The sequence below is a fragment of the Ictalurus furcatus genome, chromosome 16, assembly GCF_023375685.1.
Source record: "Ictalurus furcatus strain D&B chromosome 16, Billie_1.0, whole genome shotgun sequence".
NCBI lineage: Eukaryota > Metazoa > Chordata > Actinopteri > Siluriformes > Ictaluridae > Ictalurus > Ictalurus furcatus.
This window is the reverse complement of record NC_071270.1, coordinates 12,668,260-12,692,306: the sequence shown is the minus strand read 5'-3', so window position 1 is coordinate 12,692,306 and position 24,047 is coordinate 12,668,260. Positions and strand designations below refer to the sequence as shown.

The following is a 24,047-nucleotide window of genomic DNA, read 5'->3' as shown; positions in this document are numbered from 1 at the left end:
CACACACACACACACACACACACACACACATATATATATATATATATATATATATATGTGTGTGTGTGTGTGTGTGTGTGTGTGTGTGTGTATATATGAAAGGAAATTTCAGGGAGGGGGGTATCTAAAATGAGTGATTTATTAATATGTATGTGGATTTGCTCTGTACTATTATTTTCTTGTTTCTCTTTTTTCCCCACTTTATTGCCATTTCTATTTGTTAAACATGTAATGTCAGTTATTTGGCAGTACTGTAATTGCTGTAACGGTCATGTCAATAAAACTGAATTGAACTGAATTGAATTGAACAGTACAGTCATTTGTAATACTGTAGATATTTGTTCCGAGCACACTGTGGAACTTCAGTTATAACGTGTTTCTAGTCGGACGCTTAGCGGTGTGGCACAGGACTTTCACGTGGGACACAGTGCAAGTTAGAGCTCATTGAAATTTCGTTACATTGATTTACTTCAGTGACCTCGTTATCCAAAGGTAATTTGGCTTGACTTTAGGCCATCTGTTTGTTTAGCTAACTGTAATTAGACTTAGTTAAATAGTGCACACGTCGAAAAAGTAACTAAGCAATATAATGTAGCTCAGTCGGGATTGTAAATCAAACGCTTAATGGTATTAATACTGGTGGAAATGAAAGAGGTACTTTTAATTCAAAATTAATACAGTGTGATGGTTGTACTCCAGGAGCAGCTCAAGAGGGCTGATTACCCGAATCAGGTGTGTTAGTGCAGGGAATCCAAACAATGTGCAGTATACTCCACAGGTTTGACAGTCTGTGATAAAGTACCAGAGACTCAACATTTTAGAGTTATGTTTGTATTAGTCTAAAGCAGTGGTCACAAACCATGTTCATGGAGATCTACCTTACTGAAGACTTTAGCTCCAACCATAATCATGCCCTCCTGACCATCCAATCATCGCCTTAAGAAGTTCTTGATCAATTGTTAAGTTCTTTGTACGATCCCAGTCACAGAACCAGAATTTGGACTCTGCGCTGGCTGATTTCCGCTCGTCCGAGCTCGGGAAGAAGTCACACCGACACCATCGTTCACTGAAATCTTCTTAGTTTAATGATACAGAAAGCATAGTGTGTGTGTGTGTGTGTGTGTGTGTATATATGTATGTATGTATGTATGTATGTGTATATATATATATATATATATATATATATATATATATATATACACGCACAGAGAAATATTGATAAAGAATGAAGAATGTGAGTTGGAAGAGGTCACAGATCAAATCAAAACATCTATTACATATGTTCGAGTGACATAAGAACTACATTACGTCTAGTCTACCAGATAATAAGAGAAGAAGGCGGAGAACCGAGAGAGAGGACGAAAGGCGGGGTGATTAGGAATGCTAAAAACAACACATTCCATAAACACAAAACAATTAGGTTCCGGTACATCGTGACACAAACTAGAGACCTTCAGAATTGAGACCCAGAGATCATGCCTGAAACTTATCAACTAAAACAGGTGTCTTAGATGTTGGTTGGAGATGAAACCTGCAGGAAGGTTGATCTCAAGGAAGAGGGTTGGTGAGTGCTGTTCAAAACCGAGGATACCAAGTGTAATCTGTCTTCTGCTGCACAGGAATGCCTAAAAAAGGCAAATCGTCAGTAAAATGTCCTGAGCAGAAGAAAGAGGACATGGAAGTGCCTGCTAAACACAGAAAGATGGACACCACCAGCCCTGCATCTCCACTGTGCTTTGACTCTCCAGCCAGCTTATTCCAGAGTCTGATCGCACCCACGACTGTGGACGAGTTTTTCCGTGAGCACTGGGAGAAGAAACCATTGCTGCTGCAGAGATCAGACCCAGCACTCGCGTCTTACTACCGGTCCCTCTTTCAGCTGTCAGATCTTAAACAGCTGTGCGCCCAGGGCCTGGAGTACGCCAGAGATCTTAACATGGTACGCTGTGTAAACGGTGACAAGGCAGTGATGAATAACGAGGGCCATGTGAAATACAGCCAGCTGAGAAAGGATTTTAATCAGAAGAAAGCCACTATCCAGTTCCACCAGCCACAGAGGTTTAAGGTGAGCAGTGGCGAATTTCAATCTGAGAATGAATGCTTAATGTTTACTGTAGGATAAGCACAAGATCAGGCTTTGTGATTTGTGTGTGTCTGTGTGTTCAGGATGAGTTGTGGCATATTCAGGAGCGTCTGGAGTGTTTCTTCGGGGCGCTGGTTGGATCCAACGTCTACATCACACCCGAAGATTCTCAGGGTCTTCCGCCTCACTATGATGATGTGGAGGTAGTACTGAAGAGCATGACCTCAGGCTCTTTTGATATCCACCTGTTCACCTGCTCGTTTCACCAAGGTCCTCTTAAGTGCTCTGGTACTTTCACATCGAGAGTCAATGAATCAGAATTTCCCTAGCTTTTATTTTCTGTCAAGCGTTACAAATAAATGCATGAGGAATTGTTGCAGTATTAAGTGTGGCACCATAAAACTGAGTAAATAGAGTTACAGTTAATGTCATTCAATTTAAATGCTAATAAGAAAAAGAAGCCTTTGTTACCAGTTCCTTTGATTTCTCAGTAAAGTGGAAAATCTCTTACATGTTATTGGGTTAGTGCTACTGCTAGACAAAGAGAAGCTATACTTATAATATCTGCTGTTGTAATATAGAAAATGTTGATCAGATGCACAGAAGTAGGATCTAGAGGGTGAGATATAACGCAGCGAATAGTAAATTGGGTTCTAATGTTTTGCTGTGAGTGTGTGAACCCATGGCTGGGTTCTGAGTGCTTTCTTTCCCCCAGTGTAGGTGTTTATTCTGCAGTTGGAGGGTCAGAAGCACTGGCGCCTGTACGAGCCGACCGTCCCACTGGCTCGCGAATACAGCACAGAGCCTGAGGAGCGCATCGGAAAGCCCACTCATGACATCATACTGAAGGTAACTACGCAGAGGCTGGACACTGACGGCACAGTGAACATGATACATACAGTTGAGGTCATAAGTTCGCATACATCTTGCAGAATCTGCAGAATATTAATAATAAATAAATAAGAGGGATTATAAAAATTGCATTTTGTTTATTTAGTACTGCCCTGAATAAGCTATTTCACATATTTACATATAGTCCACAAGACACAATAATTGAATTTACACAAATGAACCAGTTCAAAAAAGTTTACAACTTGATTATTAATACTGCGTGTCGTTACCTGTATGATCAGTGACTGTGTGTATGTTTTGTGATAGTTATTCATGAGTCCCTTGTTAGTCCTGTGCAGTTAAACTGCTCACTGTTCTTCAGAAAAATCCTCCAGATCTTGCACATTCTTTACTTTTTCAGCATATTCTGTGTATTTGACCCCTTTCCAACAGTCACTATATTATGTTGAGATCCATCGTTTCACACTGAGGACAACTGAGGGACTTGTACACAACTATTACAAAAGGTGCAAACATCCACTGATGAAGGCAACACAATACATTAAGATCCCGGGGGGGGGGGGGGGCTTGTGAACAGGATGATCAGTGTAAATTTTGTCTTCTGGGAAACATGTAAATCTGTGTAACTGTAAGTCTTATGTAGCTTTGGAAGGGCAGTATTACATGGAAAGAAAATCTTTAAAAAACTAAACAAAATTTACACCGCTCATCCTGTTCACAAGTTTACACCCCCCTGGTCCTTAATGTATTGTGTTGCCTTCATCAGTGAATGTTTGCACCTTTGCATTGTTTGCACCTTGACATTTTAGCAGTTTAGCTGTTTAACTGCTCAGGACAAACAGGGACTCATGAACATCTATCACAAAACAAAAAAACAGTTGTGGATCATCCTGGTAACAACACATGGTATTAATAAGAATCAAGTGTATGTAAACTTTTGGACTGGTTCATTTGTGTAAATTCAGTTATTGTGTCATGAGGACTATATGTAAATATGTGATAGCTTATTCAGGGCAGTACTAAATGAACAAAATCCAATTTTTATAATCCCTCTTTTTATTATTATTATTATTATTTTAAATTATTAACATTTAGCAGATTCTGCAAGGCGCGTGTAAACTGATGACCTCAACTGTACTTTACATACTGAACTGTTCCCTCTGCTGTCCTCTGCTGATCACACAGGGAACTGCAGCTGTGCGCTGAGGAATATTAAAATGAACTAAAGTTTTCACTTCAGTTTACTGAAGAATATTCAATAGTCATCTAATTTCATTTTTTGGCACATGGTGGAATGAAATGTTTGTACACTTTATCTGTCCATTTTGTGATTAAAAGTGAACCTATGGTTTAAAAAAAAAATCCTCAGATGGACAGTGCTTAATTCTAGCTTGCATGTTTTTCCAATGTGCATCATTTTTGATTATGCAGTGTGTGTGTGTGTGTGTGTGTGTGTGTGTGTGTGTGTGTATAGGCAGGTGATCTGCTGTACTTCCCCAGAGGAACCATTCATCAAGCAGACACACCTGCGGGAGTGGAGCACTCCACACACCTCACTCTCAGCACATATCAAATCATGTATGTCTATACACACACACACACACACACACACACACCTCCTGAGTGAATGAAGTATCTCTAACTCTATACGTTAGTATAATATTTTTGTATTAACCATATAAACTATATTTATGTCTCCTTTGTGTGGGTAACTTTTTCAGGTCGTGGGGTGACTTTGTGTTGGACGTCTTCCCTGGTTTTATGTTAAACTCTATGAAGAATGACATCAGCTTACGCCGTGGTTTACCCAGAAACCTCCTTACTGTAAGCACATCATGTTTTCCTTATTGGTACTATTTGAGGTGACCGCAGTGAAAATCCTGTACACACTGGTTCACTAACAGGCTTCCACACTATTTAATACTTCAGTTTTGTAGGATTTTTCCTGACTTATATATCCATATGCCACAGTCAGTACGTTTACATGGCAACAATAATCCGATATTAACTCGATTAAGACGATACTCTGATAAAGAAGTTACCATGTAAACAGCGATTATTGATGACCTTAATCTGCTAAAAGTCTTACTCGAAGTAAACACAAATCGAATTAAGACATGTGGAGTAATCGTATTTTAGTCGAATTATGGAAGTACATTATAGACATGTACACACCTTAATCACACTATTAACGTTGTGTGGGAGTTTAACACCGCAATTGTGCTCAACCATGTGATGGCAAACGAAAGCACGGCTGCGTCCTAAACCGCACACTTACCTACTATATAGTAGGAGAAATACATGTATCTCGGCTACTATATAGATGGTAAGTACGCGGTTTCGGACGCAGCCCACGGCTTCAAGCAATCGTCTGTTTGCACGTACAGCATGAGAAATAATTAAATGCACTTGAAGCTTTTGTAAAATTAAAAATAAAAACACCCAAAACTGTATACGGTACCATAACGAAGACGAACTGTACGTTGATGTGTGAAATTCTGGAGGGAACGTCGGACGGCGTGGTGTGGGGACGTAATGACGTGTGCTGTTAATCTATCTATGTTCTATAACATGTAAAACCTGAACATGAAAGGAGTAGTCTAAAAGCGACTCATGTAAACACCTTAATCACAATATTGTCTTATTCAGAATAAGGCCAATAATTAGATTACTGCTGTCCATGTAAATGTGGTCAGTGATGCAGAATTCTCTCATTTTGATTGGTCAGAAGTTGATTAACTTTCTAGATCTGCATGGCTCTAACAGTAGTGCTGGCTGAAATCACAAATTCAAATGAATGCACTCATTCTCATGAGGTAACTGTAGTAACACCTGGTTCACAAGAACAGACAGTATGACCTGTGCTCCATAAAGCAATCTAAGGCTAATAATTAACACCTTTTTTTAAAATGCGTTTTTGAATAACAACAACAAAAAAAAACACAACATATAAAATTGTTGATGCGGTGAAGATTTCTGTAAGTAGATGTTTAACATTGATCGAAGGAGTCTGTAAAAGTGTCAGTGCTTTCTGATTTCTCAGTAATATGAAATGCTGCGTTTTATTATCTTTTCAACTTCAAGAGAGAGAAGAAAAGAGAGGCTGGTGAGGGAACGACTGTAAATAGCCACTATTACATAAGCGATGACGGGAACTAGCTCGTCTCGTGGACATTTGGCAACATTTAACGCAACTATAAAAGGATAAAAAGCACGACGTGTCGTTATTAAACTTTGTTGGCAGGAACAAAACACTTTAGGATGTATTGTTATTGGAAAACAATAACCTTGGGCTCTGCTCTGCACCTTAACCCTGTCGCACAACTCCACTGTGGATTACTTCCCTTAGAACAGCACGTGTTTTCAGTTTGTAGTGAGGTGTCAAGTTAGAAACAAATGACAGAGAGCTGATGTTAAGAAGGACAAAAACAAAGCTGCTAACACTGTTACACATGTGGGAAGTAATATGCTCATTTGAATTTTTATTTTGCATTGTGTGAAAATCTTTAAACAGTCTTAATCTTCAGTAACAAATGGGTAGCCCTGCCGTTTACTCCATTACAATATACAATACGTAGAACTATAAAGACATGGGCATCATGGGAAAATAGACATGGTAAACAAGGGCATTTCTTTTCCAAGATCCATATTCTCATTTGCAGACTGAAAACCCTAGGGTGTACATTTCCAGGTTTCCTAGAACATGTCAGAGTACTGAGATGTGTCTATTTTGTTAGATAAAGTATGGCTTGAGCCGGTTTTAATGTCAACCTTTTCTGCTTTCCCCTCTCTTGATTTGTGTGTCAGTCTGCACACATGGGTTCTGAGGTAAAGAAGCATGTCTGTACAATTCTGAGGAATCTAGCGGAGCAACTGGAGCAGGACGAACAGGATCTGCGTTCCTCCGAGATGAGGAGAGACTTCATCTCCAACAGACTCCCACCTTACCACCTGCAAGAGGAAGACCTCGCTCCAGGTGTGTGTGTGCAATGTATATGATGATGATGTAAAGTCCAGCTGGCTCCAGATAATAAATGTAACTTACATTGGACCTTTCCAAAGCCACAAATGGACTAGATAATGGATTAGAATGTGTGTGTCTACGCTTGTAAGTGTAAAACTTGTACACCTACTAATGGAGGATTTATTTCCCCTTTTTTCTTCAAGTTGGAAAGTTGCCAACGCTGGAGGACTTGGTGTGTGTGAGGTTCAGAGAGCATGTTGTTCTGACATTGGAGCCCAGTCCAGACAACACGGTATGTCCCTTTCTGTTGAGTCTACTGGCATTTTTTTTTGTTGCCATTATTCACATAAATAAATATGCATTTTTTTTCTTCTTCTTCTTTAGGATGAAGCTATGAAGTTAGCGGCATTTGTGCTACACTCGCTGAGGAACAAAAGGGAGACGCACATGATGGGGCCTCGGGATCATCATGATGATGATGAGGAGGAGGATGAGGAGGAGGATGAGGACGAGAAGACAGTACAGGTGACATGAAGCACAAACACCTGTTTAGTGTAGTGATTATAACAGCAAGCTTTGTAATCTACAATAATTGAACCCCTGCATGGAGCTAATTGTTAATTACGTTTAACTGGATCAAGCGAATGTGATTCATGTAGAACTACACTCAAAGTAAGGTCTAGACATGTACCATGAACATGTTCTAAGCCTGACTGTTCACTTGAATTGGTTTAATCTTAGCAACATTGAAATAACAATAGAATAATATTCTATTGTTATTTCAATAGAAATAACTCATTCTGAAAATGACGGCAATTTTTATAACATTAAGGGAGGGGAATAATGTTAATACGATTGATTTTAAACGTTAAACATTTTACAAGTGGTTTGGTTTCTGTGAATGGAATGTTAATGAAGAAAATCTCATAGCTCTGAAAAAGGCAATGAGAGAATCTATAATCGGCTTAATATTTGACCACTTGGTGTTTTTTATTTTTTATAAACACTGTTAATCCCTACCTCACTGGCTAGACATACGGGACATTTCTGTCACTTCTCCTTCTTTTTTTAAACTGTGTTCTTCCCACGCTTATATTTCTCTTCATTTCTGCTGCAGGGTCTGGATTTCCCCATGTCACACCTCCCTGCTCTGCAGCAGCTCCTGAGTGGAGAGCGACTCCGTGTGGCTGAGCTGCCACTGCAGCAGGATGCTGATAAACTGGGCCTGGTGCTCGGACTCTGGACAGAGGGATTGCTGCAGGTCTACTAACTAGTCATGTACTGATATTTTCACAATATAGAAAATGTTTGAAAAATAAAAAAAAACTCCTGACCTCATCTCCCAGTGTTGTTCAGTGTGTGACCTTACAGATCTACAGCTTACAGGCTCTTCATAATATTGTTTATAAGCAACACTGACCCGCTTCGCATCTTTGGACTGTCGGTACAGGACCACTTATAAGAACATCAGCAGATGGACGTAATTGTTACATCAGAGTATGACATGAGTGTGTAACAGTAGAGGTTTTCTTCTGGTACATACTCTGCTATTGTGCAGTGATGCTAGCAGAGGGTCTGCGCGACATGTACCAAGGATCCTCCCAGTACCATTGTGGGAAAATCACACGCACACTCCCGTCCTGTTTCTGTGATTGTTTCTGTTGTGTTCTGGGATCTGATGTCTACAGATAAAAGCCTGGAAATGAAATTTTTCAGGTCATCTATTCATTCAACGAGAACACCAGAATGTAATATATCTTTAATATTAATAACATTTAAAAACAGTGAGCTTAGTAACTGTACACATTATTTGCTTTGCACATGGCATTCAATACATACATCTTTTCCTGAATATCATACACTCAGTGTTCAGTCATAAATCCAGTGATATGACCAGCTTTAAATAATTCTCTGTACATAGCCAAACTAACAGAAGTAAGCATTTGGCCTGTATTTGTCTAAAGGGAGTTTTGACATCATTTGAGGCTGAAAGAGGACATCGTTTGTTGTATCCAGTAGCAGTGCGTAGGGGGAACGCACTAAACTTACGAGAGGGCTACTTCTGTTCAAGTGAGGATCTCAGTAGTGCAAATGTGCTTTGGAGAACAAAAAAAAGCAAGCATATAATTCATACTCTTTATATTGCCTCAAACAGGAACTGTACACAGCTCCTTTGTCCTCAGGTATTCTGTCCTTGAATAGTCATAGACTTGTATGTGTAGTGGTTTTGGCTATTGCACTTAAAAATCAGAACACCTCTCTGAACAGGCTTTCCTCCTCGTTCGGTTAGAGCTTCTGTGTTTGTTCCAAGATACTGTTGAATACCACCAAGTGTAGAACTGATTCACATGTCTGGTTTCAGATGCCAAAGTGCGAACACTTGATTTGGCTCATAAACAAACATTGCCTAATGGGTTGAACAAATCGGTGTTAGGATCAAGATGCAGAAGATAACGTGAATTGCAGAGGCTCCTTAGGGCTAGGTTTTTAAAGAACAGTGGTTTCGACCTTCTTTCATCCTGTTCCTCTTTAGCTGGGTGGAGGCAGTGCTGTTTAGTTTGAAATTGTCTAGCATAGTTTCAGGGAAACTGATTCTTGGCCTCAGCACTAAAGCACCTCTATGTCCCAGAATTGTGTGGCTCTATCAGGACAAAACTCATTCAGGATCAGATGGTCCTTGTCTAGTCCACTCCCACCTGAAACACCACCAGAGGAAAGGCTCCAGTCAGGCTTCCAGAATGTATAAAGTGTGAGGTGATGTGTGCAAGCATCAGAAATGACTGGCTGTTTTGCAATAAAAACATGGTTAAAGCTGCAGTATTGAACTTTTGCCTCTCTATCACCATCTCTGTTCGAAACATAAAATTGCAAGTTACTTGCTGAGGTTTTTTTTTTTTTTTTTTTTTTTAAACGTGCTCCTCTGCGGATAAATCTGATGGTTTGAGGAATACAGTGTGTGTTGTATATTAGCTCCAGTACTTGACAGTGGAGATTGCGGCAGATACGGTTTTCTTGGAGTAGAGGCGAGTTGCTCTCTCTCATGGCTAGTAGAAAATAAGTACAATTTACCACACTGTCCATAGCAAAAACAAAACAACATAGGAAACGCTCTGCCTAGCTGAATCAAGTGAACAAGTGCACTAATGTTAGCTAGCTACCTATTGAGCCACTGAAATGTCTTAACAGAAAAAAGCCATCTCTGCGTCACTTTTTAATACTTTCAGATCTCAGAGTTTTCATCACCTCTCAAAAGCCATGCCGATATTTATTCACCTTTTAGCACGGGCTCTGTGGCTTTCCCTTTTTGACCGCAGGCTCTCTGCCGTTTGAGATTTCTTGGTTTGGACCATAGCTGATTCCCCACATGTCAACAATGATTGCCTTTTAGAACTCTCCAGATTAAAAGCAATCAGTTTACCAGTTTAAATTCTAAGCAGCTCTTGTAAGAACAAGCTACAAACAGTTCACCATTCTCAGCACCCACACACGCGATATAGTAGCCAGGTCTCCTTCTTTCTGTTTACGGACACCACGTAAACACGAATGACGTTTCCCGCGAAATCCGGCCCGACAGCTCAAATTATAAATCGTTATTATAGGCTTACTGTTGCGAATCAGGGTAACGTAAGGAGACAGTTTTGAACACTGATTTAAAAATATATATTTATGTACTTGCTCAATAATTTATTTATTTTTTTTCATTTTACCAAAAGATTTTGATACTGCAGCTTTAAATGCTTTGTATGCAAATTATGTAAAGAAAAAAAAATTGATCATGATAATATGAGGTAATAATGGTCATAAAGAAAACTTACCTCTCTGGTCCAGTACTAGGCCATGGTCTAAATGAGAGGAGATCGTCCCATTTTCGTTTAAACTCCACCTTTGATTCAGTCGCCCATGCTCTTCCCACAAAGCCACTCTGGCACCCACACAGGCCTTCCCACCAATCACAGACATGCAGCCTTTTCCCACCTGTACACACATTAATAATTACAGCATTTTGCAGATGCCCTTGTCCACAGCGACTTTTTTCTTTGCTCAGCTGAACTGTAATGCTGCCCCTAATAATTCTATATCATTCTAAACTGGGAAAAAAAAACCTGATCAAAACTGTAATCTCTGCATCGAGCAAGATTACATTTCACCGTGCTCAGATCCTTCATTTCATAGCAGCTATGCTGATCCGTACTTCAGGTTTTGCTGACATGTGCAACAATACAATTGGCTTAAATTTCCATAATGCTCTATAGTTACAACTCTATTTTTAGCCATGTGGCACTTTAGTTCTCGAGACAGTGTAACAGGAACGCAATTACAGCATAGTCTGTTATGGAAAGCTGAATCTGTGCTTGGATGATGATGACTAGCACATATTTAAATAGTACACGTTTCCACGCTGAATAAGTATAAAGTACAATAACTATATTTTTATTATATAGTTTTCATATATATAATATCAAATATATTATAAGATATATAACAGTACTATAATAGTACTCACAATTCAGAATACGTGACTATCTATGCCACAGTAAAAAAGAAAACACCACTGACTCTTCCATCTGGTAGAAACACCAACCAGTGTTTTGGATCTTCAACTCTCAGCGCTCGAATTATTAAAACACTGTGCTATGTTTGCATTTTAGAAGGGTGCTTAATTTTTATTTTTTAATTTTTTTACAGTGGAGTCCAAAAGTCTGAGACCACAATGAAAATCTGTTAAAATGTTCAATATCTTGAATATGTAAAGTGCATCTATTATGGTTTTGAAACGTGCCTAATTTTGTTTTAAAGGTCTCATACAATATATTTACATACATCCAAGGTCAAGAGAACACTTTAATGTGCTCATAATTTAAACTGCAGCATTACCTTTGTTTCCTCAGTGTCACAAACAACTCGTTAAATGATCCGTTCTAAAGAATTCATTCTAAACTCCTCCATTCAGAGAGCATACTCTGCTCTGATTGGTCAGATATCCCAGTCTGTTGTGATTGGTCTACCGCTATCAGCATGTTTCAAAAAAGGAAACACCCACTACCATAACAAGTTTCAGCTCCGTCTGTTCGCGAGCAGCCGATGAAAACCAGAGGCGGGGCTTTTTGTTACAAACCTATGTAGATTAGTACAGGAAGTAAGTCTGGAATTACTAACGACTCATTTCAGCTGTTCAGAATCGCTTCCTTCTTTTGGGAGTCAATAACTATATTTGTCGTGCGCTTACATTTTGGAAACTTTACAGACTTTTTACATTCACAAACAGCTCTATAACACACTATATGAAAGGTAATATCTGAAAAAACCATAATAGGTGCACTTTAATATTCAAGATTCAGGATTTCGAGGTCCCTATTTAAATGTATCATCCGTGTTAAGTACTTTCTACAAAAGGTCAGATGTGCCTAATCTCTTCTACTGAAGCATGTGTTCAGACGACACGCCTAAGGATTCGATCTAAAATGGATTATAAGGTTTTCCACAAACGTGGAGTTCATGCCAGCTTCAGTGCACGCTGTCATTAAAGAAAAAAGGGGACAAACCAAATACTAAGAGACTCATGTAAATTCATGTAAATACTTAAAAGATTCTATGTTTCCCTCAAGTTGTTGCAAATAATATAATTTGTAATGAAAATTGTATTACACTGGAAAGACAGAAGCAATTACACTGGTGCTCTCAGACTTTTGGACCCACTGTAACAGGTGTTTTTCCATAAATGATCAAATGAATAAACAACCTTTTGAACAATCCTTCTCTATATTTATGTGAGGATTTCACTGCTGACCTTGCTCTTGAGCTGAGACTGTGTGTATAACCAGTGCTGTGCGTCTTGCCAGTGTTCAGCAGGACGCAGTGAGAGTCTGGCTGGACATGGGCGTTCCCCGGTTCTCTCTGTAGTCAGTGCCATCCCCAAAGCTCGATTCTGCACCTGCACATACACCCTTCGCTGAGGAGAGAGAAAACATTACTCATACATCAAATAACAGTGTATATTCACTACCTTCCTAACTATGGCAAAAGACAAGTACCGGATGTGAGACTCATGAAAGCCAACACTGTTGTACATGGATCATTGCCATGACCTTGTTGAAGTACCTTCCAACCCCCCGTCTAAACCTGACTAAAATTTTAAATGTGGTACATAGATGTTTTTTTAACACATCTATGTACACTTTAATTAAGATGGACAGAAAGAAAGAAAAAAATCCCAGAAATGCTCATCCTACATCTTCACTCCCACATTTACTGTCTCTAAACATAAACACATACACAGACATTGCTGTCAGCACTATCTAGTTATGTAAATCCATAATATCTTTTTAGGAATGAGTGGGTTTTATCAGGGCACTACAGACCACCGCTCACACACACGCACACACACAAAGTCCCAAATGACTGCAGAAGTCTGATAACGAGTGGGTGAGATTTTGTATGTCAGAAAAATACAAGGAATGAAAAAAAGGAAGAATGTAGGAGCTTGAGAGAGTCATTATGAATCTACTTTCAGCACTAGTATAGAAGCATGAGCACTGCTCACCACTGAAAGCCAAACAAGAACTCAAGCAGTAATTACTTCAGACCAAATTTGATTTCAATCTCCATTTTGATATAGCTGTCGTATTTTACACTATTTCCCACTGTTTCCCTACACTTGAAGTCAGACTCGCACTTCTTTCCTACAACCTATGAGGTTGCATCCCATTAAACTGGCTGGAGCTCACCTGTCTAAGTGGGTGGAGGGAGCCGATGGTGTCCCAGCCACTGTAATCACTCCAACATGGAATCTCGCCTGTCTGCAGCAGCATCTGACGCCCTTTAAACTGGCTGAATTCATACGCCACCCACCTGTAAGGGCCACCGGCAGACAACCCGTTATCATGTGGACTCAAGCACAATCTATTTACATATAACACAACAAAAGATTGAGGGAGTTTACAGGCCACTGTTGACTCGAAGAGACTGAGTAAAGAAGCTGCTCATGGTCTCCATGGGTAAATCTGTCACGGTCTCCAACCCCTCAAACGAGCTCAGTGAAAAAAGACTGACAGATGGCTCTGAGAAGCTCTGCATGGTGGAACACAGACAGGCTTACATTAGTATTCACACGACTTAATGTAAAAATCTCTGAAATGTCATTCGTTATGACTGCTGCATAAATTAGATGCATACATATTGTAACTGACTGTGACCGCTTCAGATTTCCAACTGACACCTGACAGCTATTTGGTCAAGAGCAGGACTAACACTTAAAAATCCATTCGAATGTCAAGATATAAAGAAATAAGACTTATTCAATTTAATAACAGTTGTTATTATTAAATGGAACACATTCAGGAGTATTCAAAAATAGAAAAAAATGAATTTTTTAGAAAGTTTCCATCTGTTTCATGAATCAAGAGCTTACATATTGAATGGGTTTGAAGGATTTAATGGCGGTTGCCATGCAGCCAAAGGAGGTGAAATCTGGATAAAGACCCTCTTCAAGGACAAACTGGTTACCACAGAAACCCCTCTCATCATACAGCAACCACCTAAACATCGCACGGCAGGGACACAGGGAGACTTTACTGTAAATGCTAAGTGTATCTACTGGCTTCCTGCAGAAGTGGAGGTGTATTTAACATGGTGTTCATGTCAGTGGAAATTGAAGTGTCTCACCTGCCCTGAATTATTCGGAATGACGTGGGATTTAACGTGCCACAGTCTGTCACTTCACTTTCGAATTCTCTGCCCTCTCCCGCAAAGCATGGTTTGTTGTAGGCACACAGCTATACGCACAAACACACACACACACACGAGATACGGAGTGAACACGTACAGAACACTGAACCAGAATGACAGTGCAATTATAGACAGGCATTATGACAGAATTGTCATCTTACAAGTAGTTTCATCCTGTTTAAGCAGTATCTAACTGTGCTATATTTTCATACATTTGTGATAATGTTTAACAAACTTACCATGAACTTTGGGTCCCTTTCTCCACAAAGCTCCTTAAAAAGACAAAAGTTATTTTGGAATCAGTTAGCAGCATTTCTGATTAGACCAGTGACTGATTTAACATTATGTTTTGAATCGACGTTCAGACACTAAATAAATGAGAGTCACTGTCTTTGCTGGCACAACAAAAACTGGTCTGTTGCTGAACCTCGACTGTCAGCATTCCAGTGTGTACTTACCCTCCGTACAGACCGGATGGAGAGAGGTGAACTCTGCCTGTCACCCCAGTCTAGTGATCCAGAGTATTGGCCCTTCTCAAGTACACACTGTTCTCCTGTGAAATATTTCCCGCTGTAGGCTACCCACCTAAAAACATTTCAAATGATCTGGTTACATCCAACTCCAGCTTTGGAAGCCTGAGCAGTTCTGCAGAAGGATTCCACCTTATTAAAGCTTTACTACCACAGCTAATGCTTATTATAGTGTATAAGCCAAAGTCACACATGGAAAGTCAACAATGATTAAACAAGACAAGAGTTAAATGTGAATGCAAGAATCAATTGGCTACGACATGACCTAACACAACTCCAGGGAACTTGATAGAAATACCCATGTGTGAGCATAAGCCAGTACATTACCAGGAAAGAGGATGACATCCTGAGAGTTATTAATCCTACAGCATCCTAACACCTTTTCTGGTGGGTGATTAAAAATATTTGCACAGTAAGAAGAAAACCAAGTCAATGGCTAAGAAAAATGCACATGTGAGAAACTCTCTTGTGTATTTGAATTTTCTATAACAAATTCATTATATGTGGGAAGTGTTATACTTCACAGCCTGTGTAACAAGGCTTGATGAATGTGCATCTAAATTAGGGATGCTCAGATTGATCGGCCGCCAAGCGGTATTGGCCGATAATCACATTCTAGATTCGTCTCAATCGGTAGTCTCTAAATTTGTCCGATCTCACGAAGCGATCACAATTCGATATCGTAAAACATGCAAGGACATAAAACGCATGATGACGTTAAACTTTAGCGCTGCATCACCAGTGTGGAATTATTACAAGGTCTCAAGAAACAATGAAAAATTCACTGAAAAATTCATTGAAAAATGACTCTCAATTAAAACAACAATCTACAACATTACTGTAAGTAATATAACCAAGGCAACATATGTGGTATTACCGTAACTGGAAAAAAAAAGTTAACAGTGAACTATCGGAGTCGGTATCGGTCGATCATGATGACAAGAAATCTGTAATTGATATTGGCTGCAAAAATCCTGATCCGAGCACCCCTAATCTGAATATCAAGTTACTGCAAGACTGCAAGTTTAAATGACGCAAAGATCGAACAGATCAGTAAAGAAATCATACTGGGGTTGCAGTGTGAAAACACTACTCGACTGTCTTCCTCAAGAGCACCAGGAGTATATCATCAAATGGCACTGAGCCTAGAATATTGCAGCTTCTTCTCTAGACCCTGTGATATAAATTCAGTATATGAAATTGCTAATGAATAAAAAGATCCTTAATGTCTTACTCACACTCCACTTCTAACATGAATGGTGTTGGCTTCATTCACTAGCCCAGTCTGCTGCAGGTCTGCCACATCCTGGTCCACAAGCTCGATCTGCTCTCCACAATTATTAAGGAACACTGCAGTCTCAATAAAATCCTGGAATAACCACAACATGTCCAACTTAACAAAACCACTTCGTACTGCTCAGGATCCAAATAGAAAATAAATCAGTTTTTCATAATCTATTAAAGTACAGAATGATGCGAGAGATTTGCTAGACAGAGTTTTGGTCTGGTTTGTAGATTAGAGAATAAGGCTGAACCTTCTATACCTCACCCCTTGCCTATATCCATCTCTCTTTTACTATGTACCCCCATCTTGCTTAATTTGATCAATGGTGGCCATAGCAAATACTTGCTATGGGTCATCACGTGCTGTTTTCAGGGCGAAACAAGTGCGAGTCGGACCGGGTCAAAGCCTTAGAGCCTCAAATTCAAAATCTGTCCTACTTTTAGCCCCCACCACATGCACATATATAACTGCTCTGAGACTGTGCATATTTGGAAGTACTTGAATAGTTTCATTCTTGTAGAGGAGATGATAATAGAATAAAGATGATAATAATAGGCACATGTTTAAAGTGCAAGTCACTGTGCTTGCATGTGTATATACCAGGGGTTGCATAGACTAGTCATCTAACACATTTACAGTCACTGCTGTGGGGATGTCAAGTGGCAGTGGTAAAAACAATGAGGAAGACGATAAGAAGGTGTAGGCAGACAGTATTAGTCTGAAAATATTTCAGACTAGGTGGAGCCAACTCTACAGTCAAAAATAATGTCTTTTTAAATATATATTTTTTTGCTTTAATAGACCATTAACACTTTGATATCACGTTGCATGAAGTGGAGAGACGAGTCAGATCAGCGACGCATGCCAGCTCAATGAGGCCAATCTAGTTGTCAGACGCTACTGAGGCTGGAGTTGAACGTGAAAACATTCCATACTCTACTGTAGGCATCTCGTCCTCCAGCCATGAATAAGCTATAAGGAGCTTCCACGATGCACACTCTCAACTTCAGGAATTTCAACTGAGCCACTAGCTCATCTACTGTATAGAGGTGCATTTAAGAAATTGGTATGTCCTTAAATAACGTAATATGATACACAGAATTATTATTTCGCACATTATTGTATGTGCATTGTTAACAGTGTAACCTAAAAAGCATTGAAGCTGGAAATTTTATTTGCAGCCTGTCTAGGGCTGTTAACTGAAGTGCAGTTTGATGCAATCTTTGCTGCACAAATAAAACAGCCTAAAAAAAGTGATGTCCTGAAAAAGTTTTTCCTTAACTATGTAGAAGACAACTAGTCAACTATGCTTTGGGGAATTACTGATCAACTTAGTAAAAAAGTTACTAGTCATGCAATGCATCAAAGTCATAGGTCAAACACATCAAAGTGTGTTTCTCTGCATGTGTGTGCATGTATGTACTCACAGCCTGAAGGAAGCGGCAGGATCTTAGAACATTTCCTGGTTCACTGAAGAGCGTGGTACAGTCGCTGTACTCGCCCTCCTCCAGCAGACACTGCTGCCCTCTGTAGTTTTCAGAGGAGTAGCCCACCCACCTGCATCACAGTGCACATTACTGTAACCCTTGCCACAGTAGCCCACCCACCAGCTAACACACAGTATACGTAGAATAAGCTCACCATCACACACCCTTCACACACACATACACATCTTGTAAATCATAAAGAACATGGCCATCATTAAAACATACTGCCCTAAAATGGGCCATGTCCCAGGAACTCTCAGTTTAATAAGAGTAATAGATAGAGAGGGAGCGTCAGAAAAACAAAGAAACTCATATCAGCCTCCTTCCACACCCAGTTATTAGAGACCATTGACGAAATCTTTTTATACACACTCACATATGCTCACTTAAACACAACCATGCCCTAAAGTGTGTTAACAGTTCTTGATCTGTTTGCAGAGGGTGGAGAACAGGATTTGTTTAAGTTGTGTCTTGCTGCAGTAATGTTACACTTACACACATACAAAAATTTTCATTTTCATGTCATTTTCACTGCAGAATCCTAGCATGGCATTGAGCACATAAAAAACATACACGCACACACACATACACACAAGTAATGTGGTTCTAGCTTCGTAACAATCCAGTATGGTCATGTGACAAACATTGTGATTTATGCCTGAGAAGACTAGGTATTCAATTCAATTGTATTTGTATAGCGCTTTTTACAATGGACATTGTCTCAAAGCAGCTTTACAGAAACGTATAAACACAGGATACAGATTTTAAGTGTGCAGATTTTAATCCCAATTGAGTAAGCCGGTGGTGAGGAAAAACTCCCTAAGATGTTAAGAGGAAGAAACCTTGAGAGGAACCAGACTCAAAAGGGAACCCGTCCTCATCTGGGTAACAAAAGATATTGTAAAAGCAAAGGAAAGTTCATTATGGTTTTTATATGAAGTCTGTTTGTTGAACTAGTCCACTGTTCAAAGGAGACCCGAGTGCAAAACTGCATGTGGTAATTGCAGTCCCAGGTATCCATCTAGGTATCAGCCCTCATTCACAATTAGTTTCCTTAGAAACTTCACCTTCATTTAAAAAGCATGTGAAGAGCATCACTTACTATGACAGAGCCGTTAGCACCTTTGCGGTGGCAGAAAAACTGTGTTTGTGTGCGTGTGAGAAAAATACTCACACTCCACCAGTGACTCGTAGTGAGGAGACGCATACTACTCCATCAGCACTTTCTAGGCTGGGTGTGTTCTCCAGTAGCTCCTTGCACTGACCCTGAAACAGTGGCTTCTCATACATCACCATCTATGCAGGGACACAAGAGAACAACCATCCTCACTGAGACACGTGGCCACATTACATTTGCAGTATGAATGGCAATGTGACCCAATGCGTTCCTGAGAGCACCAAAAGTCTTTCCATTGAACAGTGTTGCCAGGCTCTCTGTGCCCTGTGCACCATGGACACATTCATTAGAGCTGTTTGAAGGACTACTGTTGTTTTTTTCAATCCTCAAACTCTAACTGTGTTCGCCCGTACTCTCGCGACACAATGAGAAAATTTATGTATGCAATTCACGTTATTTCAGTATTTACTTACCTCACTTCCACCTCATATGACACGTGATTAGCCAAGCAAATTTATACATACACAAATCTAATCTAGAGTCTAGTTTTTTGTTAAATTTGTCAAACCTGTTCACAATGAGTCATTTTAAAATAGTGCAAAGTAAGACATAAATAAAATGCATAAATGGTTTCCGAGTTGCCAATTTCTTCCTTAGCTATTGAGAGATATTGTAAATTGTGCTAACAAATGAGCTTTTAATTTTAATTGTTAACATTAATTGTAAATGTTAAATGGCTTCCTGAATTAACCCTTGCTTTTCCTTACCTTTGGATCCAGAGGTCTTCGTACTCTCAGACCTCCCTGCAGGCAGAATAAATGGGAAATACAAGATATTTATGTACATAGGACATAAAGTGTCTGGCTGCATGTAACCAATGCCAGACCTATAAAATATACACAGCTAACAAAACTGCATAGCAATACCATTTTTAAAAAAACAGCATATGCATTGCTTATCTTGCAGATTACACGAACTATGTTATTACACAGGTACACCACTAAATTACTGGTTTAAATACTACACAAATGCTGTTGTGATTACAATGATTGCTTTTGTGCTGTAATCTGAACTATAGAGGTTAATGTAGCCGCACCATTCTCAGTGGACGTAGTGACCGCACACAGGAGATGAGAGCATTCTGTAGAGCGGGTGTGGTCAGGCCTCCAGCTTCCAGAACCGTGTGATTTCCTGTGAATCCAGCGCCATCATAGGCCACCCAGCTATGGGTACAAAAGACCAGAACTGGCTTCATGTCAGGAAAGAAACTTGCCTGCCAGCTACAGAGGCACACCACACACAAAAACACGCACACGCACACACACACCTATACACACACACACCTATACACATACATACATATATACATACACACATATATATACATACACATACACACAAAAAAGCGAGAGACAGGGAGAGACAGAGACACAGAGAGAGAGAGACAGACAGAGAGAAACACAGGCAGAGAGAGAGAGAGAGAGACACAGACAGACAGAGAGAGAGAAACACAGATAAGAGACAGACACACTCACAAAAGAAGTCAGTCTGGAAAACTCTGCTCAATTTTGTGACTGTAACAACAAAGTGAGCTATATTTAAAGCATGGTGGACACCCGTGAGTATTTTATACCCAATGGTAATTTGAAGGTGTCAAATTCTGCTCCAAGATGTTAAGACACTGTTGTTACACTTCATAATAATGTAAACCCAGACACATCAGCACACAGCATCCGGTGGGGTTTTTTTTTTTTAGCCAAATGGAACAATGAGATCAATAAAGAGGAATACAGACTGACAGTCAGTGTGTAATTAACTCAATCACCCAGTCAAGTGTGTATAAGGTTGCATTCATGCTTTTTTGGCAGTCTAAACTTCCATAATGTCAGATCTAGTTGTTGTATTTTTCATTGACATGCATGTTAATTTTAGTATGGTATGAAATGCATAAAAACTATGCTTAAAAAAAACCACCACATTAATAGTCACAAAAGTATCACCTAAATGGTTTCACGGTATTACAGTTACCCTGACAGCCCTGCCTGAGACTCACCCAGGAATATCGGTCATTACAGCCTTTTAACTGACAGTGTAATTAATCATGAAAAATTACTTTTCCCTACCGAAACTGCCTTATCTCCATGCTCATAATGAATGTTAGATTTGTCCTGGGAGGAGTCACCGCTTTAGTTGGAGCATGATGGCTTTCCCAAAGCCCCACTTATACAAGCAGGAGAACGGGAACAGTGGACCAGGAAGTGGCCTTTCCTTCCACAGGTGCAGTTTTCAAGAACACGCTTGTGACTCAGCAGTGAACAATGCAACACAGCCAGTTGGCACAGACACCCCTTCAAGCTCGGACAGTGCTGCAGTGGATTTAACGTAGCAGCAGTAAAGTCAGCTTAACTCAAGCTGGTCTAGTTGCTATTATGGCAACGAAAAGCAAGATGTCTGACTCACAATGTTATGGAGATCCTTTTAACAACAACTAAGTTGCTTTTAACAACAACTAAGTGTACACAAGATGTCTTTTAAAAAGCTTTAAAAAGAAACAAAACTTGTCAGTCTGTTTAATATTGCTTTGTATGAAAATCACTAAACATTTTACACTTAGAAACTTGATCACAGGTACATTGATGTTACTTTAAAAGTATGCAGGCAAGTATGTGAACAATGCCATTCATGTTGCGACTGCAACAAGGTCACACATCAAGTATAAACCAGGCCTTACCATCCGGAGTGCACACTGAGGTCAGAGAGGTGGACTGGGGCATGTACACCTATGTCTTCAGCTTCAGAGTGGAGACAAACCGACTCTTCCTTCATAGAACTCGCTAAATAGATATGAATCTCTGGAACAGCATCATCCTACAGACCAAAATAAATAAATAAATAAATAATGCACCACCTTTTTCTTGTGAGATCCTTCAATTTAAGAAATGATATCATGTTATGGTGCTGAGCAGGACTGCAGTGGGCACAGATATTTACAGTCATTTAAAGTCCACCCTCCTTCAAAAACAGGGCCACGGTAGGAATCGAGCCCCCAACCCTGGAGGTGTGAGGCGAACATGCTAACCACTAAGCCACCATGCGGATAACTTTAGAATTACCATAGAATTACTTTGTGTTACTTTGTTATACACATTATACACATTATATCAGTGGTGTAGTCCTAAAATAGCTCTAAAAAAATACATTGAGTGTTATCAGGGTCTAAATAACAATTGTGCGGTCCTCACTAACTTCTATAAACAAAACAAATAACCTCAGATGACAACAAAAAACAACAGATTTCAAAATGTAGTCATTCAGAAACACTCAGAAACCCTGTGGGGGAAAAATAAGTACACACTATAATTCTGTGATCTGTAGAACTACCGTTAGCAACAATAACTTGAAGCAAACTTTTTCTCAAATTGTTTTGGAGACATTTTGGCCCACTCTTCTTTACAACATTGCTTCAGTTCACTGGTATGAGGTGTTGCTGATATGCTATGTTTGGTTTTATGGCACTGTGCATGATGACCAAACATCTCCACCTTGGTCTCATCAATCACAAGGATATTATTCCAGAACATTTGTGGTATGTTCAGATGTAAATTTGCAAACCTAAGTCATGCTGCCATATTCGTTTTGGAGAGAAGGGGCCTTTTCCTAGCTACCCTTCCAGGAAAGCCATACTTGTTCATTATTTTTTGATTGTGTGGTCATGAACATAAACATTTAACGTGCGTACAGAGCCATGGAGGTCACATGATGTAGCTCTTGGGTTTTTCTTTATATCTCTCAGTATTAAATGTTCTGACCTTGGACTGAATTTCCTGGGACTCCTTTCTTGAAGGTTCTCCATATTGTAAACAATCCTTCTCACTGGTGAATGGTGAATTTCTAATTGTTTGGAGATGGACTTATAACCCTTCCCAGATTGATGAGCAGCAGCAATTGCTTCTCTGAGGTCATGGCTGATGTCCTTTGTTCTTGGCATGATGTAGACACACTCATGATTGCTCCAGAACACCAAACTGCCAGAAGTTGTGCTTTTAAAGAAGTAGTCAGACTTCTTGATTAACTATTCTTTTGCATTTCATTAGTAACAACTGGCTGCTAATTACTCTCTTAATAATTGTGGAGGTAGGAAGGGTGTAACCCCCCACCACACACACAACTGGTTTCTGAATGTTTTTTGGGAAAAAATGACTACACTTTGACTACATGATGTTGACGAGGACCTTGACAGTTGTTATTTAGGCCCTGATAAATAAAAACATAGAATTGAAGGAGGGGTACTTTCTCTTTCCCCATGACCGTACATCCCTGATTTGATTTCAGTAATCTGATCGCCTTAGCAAACACTCAAACCTAATTAGTGATCTGAGTAGACACTATGAACTTTAAGTAAATACAATTTTAGAGAGTAAATTACTGCACATCCTAGTTTGGGTAATTTTGTACCCATTATTTTCTTTGCATAATTTTTTTTTTTAACTACATAAGTTTTTGATTGTTTATTCTCTGTAACATTAACACTGTTCTCACTGACAGTTTCCAAACAGGGCATTAATGACAGCTCACTGGTCCAAAAAAATCATTTAGTGTATGGGTCATCAATTCCAGTCCTGGAAAGCCAGAGGACAGTCACAGTTTAACGACTATCCTGCAGAAACTCCTCACCTGGTAATTACCAGGTTTAGTGGGTGTGTTCGAGCAGGGCCATCAACAACTTATGCCCGACTCCAGGCTGCCAGGTCTAGAATTTCATGGTATTAGAAACTGTTGGGCTGAATAATTAGTTACAGCTCCAGCAGCATTGGCTGTCATATAATGCATTATGATTTTGTCCTGGTTACACTTCTGCATTTAAGCAGAAGCACCAATTTATCACAAACTCTCTCAGCTACAAAGCAGTTGAATACACTGAGAATGTGTGCCAAAATGCTACAACATTGTGGGAATGCACAAACACTATGCTTTGCCTAGTTTCTTTCCAGTCAGTTTATTACA

At 39.6% G+C, this 24,047-nt stretch overlaps 2 protein-coding genes across 4 annotated transcripts in view; one reads left to right on the top strand and one right to left on the bottom strand.

The window, feature by feature from the left end:
• The first annotated feature begins 64 nt into the window (after nt 1–64).
• Nucleotides 65–8,237, top strand: riox2 (ribosomal oxygenase 2). 2 transcript variants are annotated; one of them, XM_053646023.1, is made up of 10 exons: nt 65–492; nt 1,620–2,065; nt 2,167–2,286; nt 2,804–2,932; nt 4,410–4,513; nt 4,657–4,759; nt 6,743–6,911; nt 7,103–7,191; nt 7,284–7,424; nt 8,017–8,237. In XM_053646023.1, the coding sequence occupies exons 2-10, from the start codon at nt 1,622–1,624 to the stop codon at nt 8,167–8,169; spliced, it is 1,452 nt and encodes a 483-aa protein (XP_053501998.1). In that variant the 5' UTR covers nt 65–492; nt 1,620–1,621; the 3' UTR covers nt 8,170–8,237. The 2 variants fall into 2 exon arrangements, with proteins under 2 accessions (XP_053501998.1, XP_053501999.1); XM_053646024.1 differs by lacking the exon at nt 65–492 and having other exon boundaries at nt 1,245–2,065.
• Nucleotides 8,238–8,640: 403 nt separating this feature from the next.
• Nucleotides 8,641–24,047, bottom strand: part of LOC128620757 (uncharacterized) — a 45,730-nt gene continuing 30,323 nt past the window's right edge. For both annotated transcript variants that reach the window (XM_053646020.1, XM_053646021.1), the window contains 15 exons: nt 21,775–21,911; nt 20,140–20,266; nt 19,811–19,846; nt 19,101–19,222; nt 17,867–17,996; nt 16,393–16,523; nt 15,083–15,209; nt 14,864–14,896; nt 14,562–14,671; nt 14,308–14,434; nt 13,840–13,967; nt 13,625–13,748; nt 12,688–12,849; nt 10,715–10,874; nt 8,641–9,595 (listed from right to left, as the gene is read on the bottom strand). In XM_053646020.1, coding sequence (XP_053501995.1) covers nt 9,507–9,595; nt 10,715–10,874; nt 12,688–12,849; nt 13,625–13,748; nt 13,840–13,967; nt 14,308–14,434; nt 14,562–14,671; nt 14,864–14,896; nt 15,083–15,209; nt 16,393–16,523; nt 17,867–17,996; nt 19,101–19,222; nt 19,811–19,846; nt 20,140–20,266; nt 21,775–21,911 — 1,743 coding nt within the window. In that variant the 3' untranslated portion in view covers nt 8,641–9,506. The remainder of the gene's footprint in view (nt 9,596–10,714; nt 10,875–12,687; nt 12,850–13,624; nt 13,749–13,839; nt 13,968–14,307; nt 14,435–14,561; nt 14,672–14,863; nt 14,897–15,082; nt 15,210–16,392; nt 16,524–17,866; nt 17,997–19,100; nt 19,223–19,810; nt 19,847–20,139; nt 20,267–21,774; nt 21,912–24,047) is intronic.

Bases quoted from the DNA above. Each gene is read 5' to 3' on its own strand.
- riox2 (XM_053646023.1), top strand. From the start codon at position 1,622: ATGCCTAAAAAAGGCAAATCGTCAGTAAAATGTCCTGAGCAGAAGAAA. The intron at 2,066-2,166 runs GTGAGCAGTGGC...CTGTGTGTTCAG, and splicing joins ACCAGCCACAGAGGTTTAAG to GATGAGTTGTGGCATATTCA. The intron at 4,514-4,656 runs GTATGTCTATAC...TAACTTTTTCAG, and splicing joins CTCAGCACATATCAAATCAT to GTCGTGGGGTGACTTTGTGT.